Source organism: Neofelis nebulosa, chromosome 7 (genome assembly GCF_028018385.1).
Source record: "Neofelis nebulosa isolate mNeoNeb1 chromosome 7, mNeoNeb1.pri, whole genome shotgun sequence".
In the NCBI taxonomy this organism is placed as follows: Eukaryota; Metazoa; Chordata; class Mammalia; order Carnivora; family Felidae; genus Neofelis; species Neofelis nebulosa.
Genome location: NC_080788.1, coordinates 85,400,960 through 85,414,235, shown reverse-complemented (window position 1 = coordinate 85,414,235; position 13,276 = coordinate 85,400,960). Strand labels below are relative to the sequence as shown.

The window sequence follows — 13,276 nt, the reverse complement described above, 5'->3', positions numbered from 1 at the left end:
TTTGGATGTAAATTTTAAAAAATAAAAAATAAAATTAAAAAAAAAGAAAAGAAAAGAAAAGAAAAGAAAACAAGTGTTGGCAAGGATGTGGAGACAGTGGAATCCTTGTGCACTGTTGGTATGAATGTCAAATGGTGCAGCTACTGTGTAACACAGTTCCTCAAAAAATTAAAAACAGATTTAGCCGTATGATATAGCAATTCCACTTCCAGTAACATACCCAAAAGAACTGCAAGCAGAACCTCAAAGAGATATCTGTACACCCATGCTCATAAACAGCATTTTCATAATAGCTAAAATGTAGAATCAACTGAAGTATCCATTGCTGGATGAATGGATAAACGAAATATGGTACACACATACAATGGAATATTATTCAGCCTTAAAAAGGAAGGAAGGGCAGCTGGGTGGCTCAGTCTGTTTAGCATCTGACTTCGGCTCAGGTCATGGTCTCAAGGTTCTTGAGTTCAACCCCTGCATCAGGCTCTGTGCTAACAGCTCAGAACCTGAAGCCTGCTTCAGATTCTGTGTCTCCCTCTCTCTGCCCCTCCCCACGTTCTCTCTCTCTCTCTCTTTCAAAATAAACATTTTTTAAAAATTAAAAAGAAAAAAGGAAGAAAAGTCTGCACTATGCTACAACATGGATGAATGTTGAGGACATTATGCTAAGTGAAATAACCCAGTCAAAAAGGCAAATACTGTATGATTCCGTTTATATGAGGTACTTGCAGTAGTGAGAATCCTAAAGACACAAAATATAACAGTGGTTGCAAGCAGCTGGGAGGGAGGAGAGAATGGGAAGTTATTATTTAATGGTATAGTTTCAGTTTTACAAGATGAAAAGAGATACGAAAAAAAGATGAAAAAAGTTCTGGGGATGGATGATGGTTATACAACAATGTGAATGTATTTAATACCACTGAACCGTACATTTAAAGCCAAAATCTACAGAGGGTCGAGTCCAGGTATCATTAATTTTTAATCATCTCCCAAACTATTCTAATCAGCAGCCAAGGTTGAAAACGATTTTATCAGAGGGTGCCATCTCATTTGAACAAAAGAATTCTTTTTTTTTAAAAATTTTTTTTTTTCAACGTTTTTTATTTATTTTTGGGACAGAGAGAGACAGAGCATGAACGGGGAAGGGGCAGAGAGAGAGGGAGACACACAGAATTGGAAACAGGCTCCAGGCTCCGAGCCATCAGCCCAGAGCCTGACGTGGGGCTCGAACTCACAGACCGCGAGATCGTGACCTGGCTGAAGTCGGACGCTTAACCGACTGCGCCACCCAGGCGCCCCTGAACAAAAGAATTCTATTTGATGAGTTCATTTTAGGTGCCTATGGAGGTCAGCTGATATCATACTTTTTCCTTAAGTAGACAAAGAAACTCAACATGGATGGGATATTTACTCCTTGGTTTATACCTCCCATTCCTAAATTATAAGCAAACTATAGAAACCAATATTGAACTCAGTTTCAGCTATTTGTTCCTAGTACAAAATAGCTGAAAATGCTGAATACAACATAGTTTTAATACATATTGCAATGAATGGTGTTATAGACTGAATTGTGGCCATCTCAGAATTCATATGTTGAAGAAGTCCTAACCCTAAGTACCACAGAATGTGACTATAGGGGCGCCTGGGTGGCTCAGTCGGTTAAGCGGCCGACTTCGGCTCGGGTCATGATCTCGCGGTCCGTGGGTTCGAGCCCCGCGTCAGGCTCTGTGCTGACGGCTCGGAGCCTGGAGCCTGTTTCAGATTCTGTGTCTCCCTCTCTCTGACCCTCCCCTGTTCATGCTCTGTCTCTCTCTGTCTCAAAAATAAAAATAAAAACGTTAAAAAAAAAAAAAATTAAAAAAAAAAAAAAAGAATATAAAAAAAAAAAAAAAAAAAAGAATGTGACTATATTCGGAGATAAGAAGTGGTTTAAGATAAAATGAGGCCATAGGACGGGCCTTAATCCAATTTGACTGGTGTCCTTGGATGAGAAGGAAATTTGGACAAAGAGAAACCGGGGATGCTCAAGCACAGAGCAAGTCTATATGTAGATAAAGCAAGAAAGGGGTGATCTGCCAGTCAAGGAGAGAAGCCTCAGGAGAAACCAAACCTGCCAATGTTTTCATCTTGGACATCTAGTGTCCAAAACTGTGCAAAAATAAATTTCTGTTGTTTAAACCATCCAGTTTGTGGTATACTCTGGTGCTGAACTTTACCCTGGGGTATATGCCAAACCAGATGCTGGATCTGGCCAGAGCGTGGTATGGCTATTCCTGGGAAATCTTAACCTCAAATATTTCACCTGCTCTCTGACCTCAGCCTTCTCATATTCTTTCCTTTACTCCCACTATACCTTTTTTTCTACCCCACATTGAGACTACTAGTCCCTTAAACTCTCCTAGACAGTGCTCTCTGACCTTTCTTCCCCATCTAGTCTGAGCCCCATGCTGATCATGTTAACTACTCTGTCAGAACTACCTTCCCTTGCTCCCTATCATATTGTCACCCCTAACCAACAAAACCCAAAATCTGAACCAATGTTACATTTTGTCTTCACTACTACCATTCTAGGTGAGTCAAGCTCTGTCAGAAAAATATTAAATCATACATTCATGTAATGTCTACAAATTACCGATTCAAATCTCAGCACCCACCCTGTCATAATCCTTCTGCCCTGAGTTAGCATTTCTGCCATTCTCCTTAAGAACCATTCCAAACTGTCTCTACTGTCTCTAGTGTTGACTAGACTTTCCACTTGACTCCAATCTCTCACCTTATATCCATTTGACACAGATGTCACTTCCCTCAAACTTCTCTCCCTCTACCTATATATTTATCTATATCTGCACTCATCTTCACTTTCTTTCTACAGTCTCAAATAAGAACTCTATTTCTAACCTCCCCATTTGTGCTCTTTTTGGCAACTCCTCCTACTTCTGAAGCTGGGTCATTCATAATCCATTCTCTCTCTTACGTGTCCTGCTTATTCAACATTTTTATCTTTACTGACACCTTTTCTCCATCACCTAAACACGCACAAGTCTCTCCCATCTCCCTATATCCCCTCCCTTGACGTCTACCATCCTCCAGCCACAACTATCCCATTTCTTCTAATTGATTTTCATCTAATCTTCGCAAAAGTATAGTTTACACTCAATGTGTGTTCACTCAGTTGCTCTAACATGGCTGGCTTTGGCCTCCAGTGTACTATCAAAACTACTCTTCCTGAGGTTACCAATGATTTCTTAGTTACTTAGTTCTTAGGGAACCTATTCTCTCAAAGCATGCTATAGGACTGAGGAGAAAGAAAAGGCCCTCTTCTAGTACCCACTGCTCCTTCAAAATCACTATGTCTTGGGGTGTCTGGGTGGCTCAGTTGGTTAAGCGTCCGACTTCGGCCCAGGTCATGATCTCGCAGTTCATGAGTTCTAGCCCAGCATCAGGCTCTCTGCTGACAGCTCAGAGCCTGGAACCTGCTTCGCATTCTGTGTCTCCTTCTTTCTCTCTGCCCCTCTCCTGCTCACACTGTCATCTCTCTCTCTCACTCTCTCTCAAAAATAAATAAATAAAATTTCAAAATCACTGTCTCCAATCCCCACATCAACTAAGGTTTATGATATTCATCTATACCAGTGGTCAGCAAATTTTTCTGTAAAGGGCCAGATAGTAAACAGTTTAGGTTTTATGGGCCACATGGTCTCTTTTTATAGGTACCCAATTCTGCAAGGCAAAAGCAGCCATAGACAATACAGAAATGAATGTATATGGCTGTGTTCCAATAAAACTTTATTCATAAAACCACGTGGTGGGCTGGATTTGGTCTGCAGGCCATACTTTGCTGAATCCTCCTCTTTGCTATCACCTGTGTCACCCCAGACATTTCTACATGCATCGAGAATTTGCCATCCGACTCAGTCTTCATCACCAGCCTAAATAACAAAGCACAGTGCCTGGCACCTGGTAAGCATTCCATAAAATGTGGCTATTTTAAAAAGCCACATGAATAAATTTAAATTTATTTAAATAACAATTTATTTAATTATTTAAATAATTTTAAAATTATTATTAAAAAATTATCATATGGACACTCAATAAATCTGTGGATGACCATCTAGCACTTGTGGCTCTCAGTCTCTTCATCTGCTTAACTGTCATACTCTGGACTTTGTCATCACTGTAGAGCACTCAATCTCTAACATCTAAACTCTAATACACACTGATCAAAATCTCCTGTTTGTCATTCTCACTCCTTTTATGCTTGCTCTTCAACCTCAATGAGTCTCCAATCCACTTTTATGTCTATTGTCTCCTAATCCATGAGCTCCCACCCATCTTTACTTCCTTCCTATCAAGCTTGATCTCCTGGCCCATTAACTGATCCATTCTTTCACCTACACCTTCAACTCCTGTTTTCCCTCAACTATACCAGATTAGCAAAATCCTGTACCATCCCATCTACCTGCTTTCCCTATTCCTATTCCTAGATGGCCCAGGAATGCTGAAAGTGTCTCACAGATCAATGCCATTACAAACTTATGCTCTCCACCCTCAGTTGGGACTTCAGCACCATCCAGTAATACTTTCTCCAATCCTCTCCCAAATATTCCAAACTTCCAAGGCTTAAAACTCTCCTCAAGGCTCCTTAGGCTATATGCTTTCTCACACCTTCAAACGACAGATTTGCTTTGGGCTCTAGTCCCAGAAAAAGAGTTGGTTCTACTCCAATCCACTAGCAGTGCTCTGGATCCATCCCTGCCCCTTCTCCTCCACCAATAACACAAAAACTAAACCCTGAACAATCCAGCCACATCATATGACTTTCTTCACTGCTCTTTAACCATGGATACATTGCTTATCCTGAGCTTCCCCATCTTCAAAAGGGTGATAGCCTTGCAATGTTGCTGTGAGTGTAACAGATCTTGAAGTACCTGACATATGATAATCATTCCATAAATGGTGCAATTATTATTATGTTAACAGCTTGAAGGTGAAAGGCAGTTTCAAGAGATGGAATATAGGGTTGGAGACCTTCAGGGGGAAAGGGGAAGCATACTGAAAAGAGAGAATAATTTCCCTTGCCCTAAAATATTCCAATCCTTCGGTGAATATAATCAGTTACTTTGTCAATTACAGTAATTAAATATATGACTACTCTCTGCTACTCTCACCATAGTCTGGAGCCTGCAACTCCTCTTGCAGTATAACGCTGTCCAATGAGAAGATGTGCTCCGGGTTCTAAGTCTTTTCCAAAAGAGAATACTAACAAATCTTCCTTCTATTAATCTAGATTTAAAGTGATATTCATTAAAAAGGAATTACAGCAATGTTTAACCACTGAGAGGTGTCAAACAAAAGTATTCAATTAGTGATTGTGCCAGAAGGAAGAGAAGTGCAAAAGCTGGGGGCAAAAACTGATAGGATGGTGGTGAAATGCCAAAAAGAAACAGGAGATGGCTTGAAGGGGGCTCCTAAAAGATAAATCCAAGACAATTTGAGCATCAAAAAGAATAATGATGGTAATGGATTCTAACACAATTAATTAAAAAAAAAGTCCTTGTCCTTATGTCTATATAGATTATTAAAAAAACAAAACAGGGGCGCCTGGGTGGCTCAGTTGGTTAGGCGTCCGACTTCGGCTCAGGTCATGATCTCGCAGTCCATGGGTTCGAGCCCCACGTCAGGCTCAGACAGCTCAGAGCCTGGAGCCTGTTTCAGATTCTGTGTCTCCCTCTTTCTCTGACCCTCCCCTGTTCATGCTCTCTCTCTCTCTGTCTCAAAAATAATGTTTAAAAAACAAACAAACAAAAGAGCTCCAAGAAAGAGAAAAACCATTTATAGAATAGTACCAGTTAATAAATGTGGGAGGAATAAAGTAACTTGAAGATCACCACTGTGCAACCTCCAAAAGTAGAGATCATCTCCATGATGTGAAAAACACTACGTGAAGAGTTAACAGGAAATCCGCAAGAGTGACAGGTATCTGCATAGTCCTGAAATATTACTCCACAGATTACTTTTTTAATGTTTATTTATTTTTTAGAGAGAGTATGCATGTACACATGTGTGAACAGGGGAGGGGCAGAGACAGGGAGACACAGAATCCAAAGCAGGCTCCAGGCTGAGCTGTCAGCACAGAGCCCGATGCAGGGCTCGAACTCACGAACCAAACCATGAGATCGTGACCTGAGCCAAAGTCGGACGCCCAAGTGACTGAGCCACCCAGGCGCCCCAAATCCCAAGCAAGCTCTGCACCATCAGCACAGAGCCAGTGCTGGGCTCCAACTCATGAAATGTGAGATCATGACCTGAGCCGAGATCAAGAGTTAGACGCTTAACCAACTATGCCACCCAGGCACCCCACTTTTTAATTACAAAGATTACAAAGGGAAAAATGTACCTTTATAATGGAGATATCTGGCAGTTGTCCTCTTAATCAAGTGATGAAACTTAGCATCAATAGTGAAAATAACCTAGTATTATGTGGCTGCAGTAAGCACACAGCATCACCCACATACTTTACCCAAAATCTTTTATACTGAATTAATGAAGAAAAAGCAATCACTCAGTCTAAAGTCTTATTGCTCAAAATGTGGTCTAAAGACCAGAATCATATCATCTGGGAGCTTGTTCAAAATACAGAGTCTTGGGCCCCTAGACAACTCAATCATAATTTGCATTTTAACCAGACCTTCAAATGATTCACAGGTACAAAGTTTGAGAAGTCCAGTATAAGACAAAACACCTAGACTTTTCAAAAAAAAAATCAATGTCATTAAAAAAAAAAAAAAAAAAAAGCAGTGTGGGAGGGGCTGCTCTTGATTTAGAGAGACCTAACCACCAAAAGCAATGAACAAATCTTGACCGAATCCTGGATCAGTGGGGGGAAAAGTTATAAAATACATTTTAAGGAGGCAACTGGGATAATTTGAATATGTGCCTTTTATTAAGTTATATTAATATGAAGGTTCTTAAATGTGATAATGGTATTTAATAACAGAATTTTCTTATTCTTAGAAGATACATGCTGAAATATTTAAGGTAATATGTCTACAACCTACTATTATTTTTTTAATTTGTTTATTTTGAAAGAAAGAGCGAGCAGGGGAGGGGCACAGAAAGAAGAGAGAGAGAGAGAGAGAGAGAGAGAGAGAGAGAGAGAGAGAATCTCAAGCAGGCTCCACACTAACAGTTCAATGTGGGCTTGAACTTACAAACCTTGAGATCATGACCTGAGCTGACAACAAGAGTTAGACGCTCAGCCAACTGAGAGACACCCAGGTGCCCCCACAACCTACATTTATATAGCTCATAAAAACATACGGAGGGAATGCATAAATGGCAATTGGTTACTCAAAATGAAGAGTATGTAGGTGTCTATTGTGCTATTCTTTCATTTTTCCTTTAGGTTGAAGACTATTAAATAAAAATGAAAGGTGGGAAAACTTCAATTAATCCACAACAGAAATGGTTAAGTTTTTGGCAGCAAACAGCATAATTTGTACACAACCTTGCATCTATCTTAACATCTACTGTAGAAAATACAGATAAGCATTCAACAGATGTTTGATGAGGGAAATGAAATTTATTTGTTTAAAGCGTATATCAGCTGGCAGAAATTCTTAAAGCTACTCCAATCAGCTGGCTGTCAGATTTATATGGAACTATGGACTGTCATGCAATGAGAGGCAATAGAGTGTGACAGTAAAGGTTTTAGGGTCAGTCAGTCCTAATGAGGGGTCCTTGGGCAGATTTAATCTCCCAAAGCCTCAGTCACTCTCTCTATAAAACAGAAATAAAATAGTACCTATTAGGGTGGTTATAAAAATTAAATAATATATAAGAATGAATATAAAATACTTAGCATCATTAATAAACGTTAACTAATTTTATTTATCAATAAAGTCAGCTAAAAGGTATTCCATAAAATGAAGCTAATGTTTTTATGGACCATATTTTGACTTTATTTTGAGGATTAAAAGTTTTCATATGATTTAGGGGCCTTCTGTGACAATTTTAAGTCAAGGGGAGAAGGCAAAACTATTTTTACTTCTTATTTTTATTTGGTATCTTGAAAAAAAAGCATTTAGTAAGATGATAAGCAATTTTTCCCCAAGTTGTAAAAGCATTTTAGTTCTTCAACTTAGTGAACCAGTATAAAGTACTGAAGATTAGCAAAATGAAGCTATTAAAAATGACTTATAGAATCAAATTCAATACTTAGAAAATTTGGAAATAATTTTGTCAAGTTACCTTAAATTCTCTTGATTAGAAGAGTTGTGAAAAGCCATGTTTTCATGGGAATTTACTGAACACAGTTTTCTGGAAATACTTAGACAAAAAAATAAGCACCTATCTTTTTGGCTTAAGTGGACTTGCATCTACATGAAACAGAACTGACTTCAATACATGGATGATAGTCTACCCCAATTATTCTATTAAATTCTAAGCAGTCTCTCCTAAAGGTTGGCAACTATAGCTGGCAGGCCAAATCCAGCCCACTGTTATTTTCATTAATATAGTTTTACTGGAACACAGCCATGCTCATTCATTTATGTACTATATTATGTATTGTATTTCAAGTTGAAAAGTTGCAACAGAGACTGTATGGCCCACAAAGCCCAAAATATTTACTGGCCCACAAAGCCTAAAATATTTACTATCAGTCTTTTATAGAAAAAAATTGCCAACCCCTACTCTAGAAAAGCAATCCAAAAAAGGAATAAATCCTGTTCAGGACTCACCTGAGGGGTTGTCTTTTTGTATTGATCACCTCCATCTATCACATCCCTCATGATTTTTTCCTTGAGAAATTCATACTCTTCTGGACTCAGGTGAATAGACTCTATGGTTTTTCCACAGCCCGAACACTGACCACTGTAATTACAAAAGTTTGTGTTAAATGGTATCCTGGAAAAGAATTTTCTCTAGAATGAATAATCCTAGGACAGAAAGAAATTGAAAGGTAATTTAAAAAGAATGTTATAATCTTTGTGATCATCACATGCAATTTTTTGTAAAACTGATAATAACACACATTAGGTATGCCAGAAAACCCAAAAAAGTAGACTGCTGGGCATCCAGATAAAGTATTTAAACTTATTCCCAAAACACAACTGGGTTCTAGATCTGTAGGGCAAAATCTCTCTGAGGCTTCACATGAGGTTCACTGCACCTATGGGAAAAACATGTTGAGCACTGCAAATCCTCCATATGCCAAATATGGCTTTTTTTCTTGGGTACTCTCTTAATTACCCAATTTCTAAAGTATTCTTAAAATTTTTTTGATCGGTAGCAACAAAACCTACTAAACCTGAATCAAACAAGTTAAAAATAAAATACTGGTCTTTACCTTCCCTGGATTGTTGTGAACTGTCCTTTCCATTGTTCCCCAGGAACACTACAAAAAAAGATTACAAGACCAAATCATTACGTCAGATTCCTAAAACTTAAAACAATATAAACAAATTGATAAAATAAATGAGATAATAATTCTAATTTTTTAAAAAAAGAAAAAAGGTCAGATTCCCATAGAACCAAAAAATAGGCATTTTATTTAGAAACTGTATTTAGAAACTCGGCAGGCAAGAGCTCTGAAATGTTGAGGATACTTCCCCAGGATGGTTTAATTAGAAGAGTGGGTGATACACTGTGATGGGGCTAAGGAGGGAACAGTACCCTACTGTGGACCTCCTTCCCTTCACTTCTCCTCTGGTCATTCAATCCTCATCTTCAAGTCTAAATCTACTTTCACAGGATTGTGCAGCTAACATTAATAGTGTAACCTCTAAATCAAACTCAACTCTAACTTTCTCCATGAAGCTGCCAGAGATTGTTCCTGCCCAGAGTAATTCCTTCCCTTACACTATCTTCTTATACACCACTATTAACTGTCAAGTATTGCATTCTCCATTAGGTTGTGAATGCCATCATAATAGATCTTACATCACAAAACACCCAAAGTGCCTACCCAAATGGAAGCATTCAAAACTACCTGATTTATTTGCTCAATCAATGTATTCCTTTTTTTTCTCTCACATATACTACCATCAGTTTCTAAGGACTCTGTTGCCTTCTCCTTCCCTAGTTCATAATTCAGGATCTCATCATCTCTCATTCAAACCTACAATTGCCTCCAAACAGATCGTCCTATTTCCAATCTTAATCCCTCTCCAACCTTTTTTTCTGTTTTGGCAATTACCTTTTTTATTTTTATTTTTTAATTTATTTTTTGAGAGAGAGAGGAGAGTGAGTGCACACGCAAGAGAGCAGGGAAGGGGCAGAGAGAGAGAGAGGGAGACAATCTTAAGCAGGCTCCATGCTCAGCTCAATCTCATAACCCTGAGATTAGGTCTCATGACCTGAGCCAAAATTAAGAGTAGGATGCTTAACCAACTGAGCCAGGTGCCCTGGAATGCTACTGTAAGGTAACAGAACAAAACCCAAAATCCTTGGCATTCAAATAATTTCACAATCTAGCTCCTCCACTCATATTCAACAAATTTGTTAAATAAGATAATTAAACATGATTGCTACTTCAAAGCTCTGTGCAAAGGATATACATATAGTTGAAAAGAGAAAAACAGAAAAAGAATGAATTTTTTTGAAAGTGCCTAAAAAAAATTAGTAGTGAATCAGTGAATAAAAAACTGGAGCAATAAATAGGGTCACAGCCAGGAACGTGAACAAAAAGCAGAGGGAAAGCAGAGAGCCTTGGAGAGAGCAGTTGGGTGATGGAAAGATACAAAATGAACTGGAATGAAGAGATTTTCCATTTTTAACACTTAACATTTAACATTTTTAACAGGCATATCATGTCTGCTCAGGCTTCCCTTATCTGTTCTAAACATCCAAGTTGATGAAATGCATAGATTAAACAGATACCAGTCACTAGGTTTCAGAAGAACTTCTGAACATACTAATATGATCCAAAGACAGCTCCAGTTTTCTTGCTATAAACTCCAGCCATAAGTACTATTGGTAGGCACATCAAAGTGAATACCTCAGAAAAAACAGGTGATCCTTCCAAAAAGAAAAAATACATAAAAACATACAAATGATCTATAATTTCCCTTTTATGTGATGAATGGAAAATACAACAACTTGTTTATGCTATTACTTTTTTTAAAGAGAGAAAATGTTGTCTTTAAGGAGAAATAAATCTCAAGGGAGGGAAGTATAATTTGAATAGAGTCATTCTCAGCAACAAAAAAAGGAGGCAGCTGCTTTTAGGTAACGGTATTGAATTAAAAACATACATATAAAAAAATTAAAATTACCTTTCAAACCATGTTTTTATACTGTGTGCAAATGATTCCCCAGGATATAGATGATTATTTCTTAGATACAAGAGAATGTCAAGTAGCTTGTTTGAATACTGATCATCTTTTATGTTTTTTCCAAAATCAAAGAATGCTTTTAAAGTTTTCAACATAGGAATAAGATTATGACCCAACAATTCCTGATACAAATTCCACGCTAGGTTTACATCTTGGTGAAGGAGGGCTCCCTCGATACAATCATTGTAGTTCTTTTTTGAAGGAATCATGACTTTTTTGATATCCTCTAACAGCAGCAAGGCCTCTTTCCATCTGTCTGAGTGGATTAATCCTTGGATGAGAAGAGTATATCCTCCAGGTTCTAACCTCTTATATCTGGCTTTCATGATTTCATAGACATCAATAACTTCTGATATATGTTTATGAAAGACGCAGAGATACAAATACTTGACCAGCAAATCATAGCCTACAATACCATTGTTTTTTGCAGCTACCCAGGCTAACAAAGATTTGGCCACATCTATAGAGCTATGGCAGTCAGCCATTTGTGAAATGATCCAACTTTCAAAATTAGCCTTTCCTTTGAAATCTTCCTTGAATTTATCCCACTCTTCTGAATTCAGAGGTCTTGTTGGAAGTTGAATAGTGTTCCTCACAGGTGGCAAGGCATGATCTTCCCTATGAGTATTCATCTGTGATCTCTTCTTAGCTGCTCCAGCAGCAAAAAGATGGGAATCAGAAGAAACTTGCTTATTACTGCCTTCATCTCCTTTCCTGAGATATCTGGCCTTGGCAATCAGAAGATTCACTGCTTTAGTATTTTGTGGAGATACCGCTTTAAGAGAAAACCACTTCTGTTGGTTCCTGATGCCACAATAGTCTTTGAGAAAGAGAGAGAAATAAGAGTGTCCTGGGCCTACGCTAAGGTATGGGTTGCTCTTCCAAAGCTTAGGAAGGCTTCGAATACCAGTGAAACAGAAAGTCATCATGCGGTGAGATCAGCACCAAATATAATTAGAGAGATGTTCATAAAGCCCCTACTTCTACAGCATAATTAAGGAATTGGGCGTGAGGGGCAAAGAACGAAAGCACAATTTCTTAAAAGATGATTTTCATTTTCTCACAGACAAATCAAGGATCTGCTTTTGGGGCTATTAATACAACGAAGTCTGGTGAGTTCTCTCCATTAAACAACCATCCAGGGACAGCCAATGTCAGTCACAAGTCCCAGAACCAGGCGATAGGGCAGGAATCTTCTGGTGGCCGATAAATTCCAACCTATGAACCTGAGGAAAAAGCACAAGGAGGTCCGTCCAATTTGTTTCGCGTGTGTGCCCTTGAAAAGAGGTAGGATCCCATGGGAGCCTTGCTGACGGAAGGGCTTGACGTGGAAAACCGCTACCAGGAGTCCCCAACCCCAGACCTAGCAGCAGCATGGACAGCGGCGAAAGCCCAAGTCTAGGAGCCCTGGGCCTGCATTACAACCCTCCCAGGCCGCCAAAGACGTCAGATAAGGTTATGAGGGCAGGGGAGGTGGGGAGACAGCAGAGCCAACAATTCAAGTAAGGAAAGTACACAAAGGACACTGCCTGCTGCGTACGAACCGATCACAAACAATGTTCACTCCATTCAACAACTCACCTCAGCACTCACGCTGAACGCAACCACAAACACGGCGGAAACTACCGCATCCAGAATGCACCGCGAGGGCCCGGACCGCGGGGGCGTGACAGAACTCGACGCGGGCGTTTCGCTGGGCCGTAGGGCGATAAAAAAAACTACTTTGAAGCTTTTAGTGGCAGAATTGGCTGTTGACGTCTGCCACATTCAGAGAACCTTTATGGCCTCTAGATATCAGCAATGAGCAATGAAAAGAAATTGTGAAGGAAGAAAACCTTCCCCCCGCCCCATCCCCGGGCCGGAAACGCTTAAGGACTCCTGAGTCACGTGGCCCATACGCGCCTAAGCCCCAAGTTAAATAACAACGTGGGGCTTCCTTA

The 13,276-nt window shown here is 39.2% G+C and overlaps 1 protein-coding gene across 2 annotated transcripts in view; it reads right to left on the bottom strand.

Annotated features, from left to right (window-relative positions):
* PRORP (protein only RNase P catalytic subunit) overlaps window positions 1-13,025 on the bottom strand; it is a 133,294-nt gene extending 120,269 nt beyond the window's left edge. Inside the window, exons 1-4 of one of the 2 annotated variants that reach the window (XM_058738802.1) lie at window positions 12,918-13,012; window positions 11,277-12,562; window positions 9,350-9,397; window positions 8,742-8,874 (exon numbers count right to left, since the gene is read on the bottom strand). In XM_058738802.1, coding sequence (XP_058594785.1) covers window positions 8,742-8,874; window positions 9,350-9,397; window positions 11,277-12,265 — 1,170 coding nt within the window. In that variant the 5' untranslated portion in view covers window positions 12,266-12,562; window positions 12,918-13,012. Of the gene's footprint in view, window positions 1-8,741; window positions 8,875-9,349; window positions 9,398-11,276; window positions 12,563-12,917 lie in introns of both variants that reach the window. The other variant, XM_058738803.1, reaches the window with a different exon arrangement.
* Window positions 13,026-13,276: the final 251 nt, after the last annotated feature.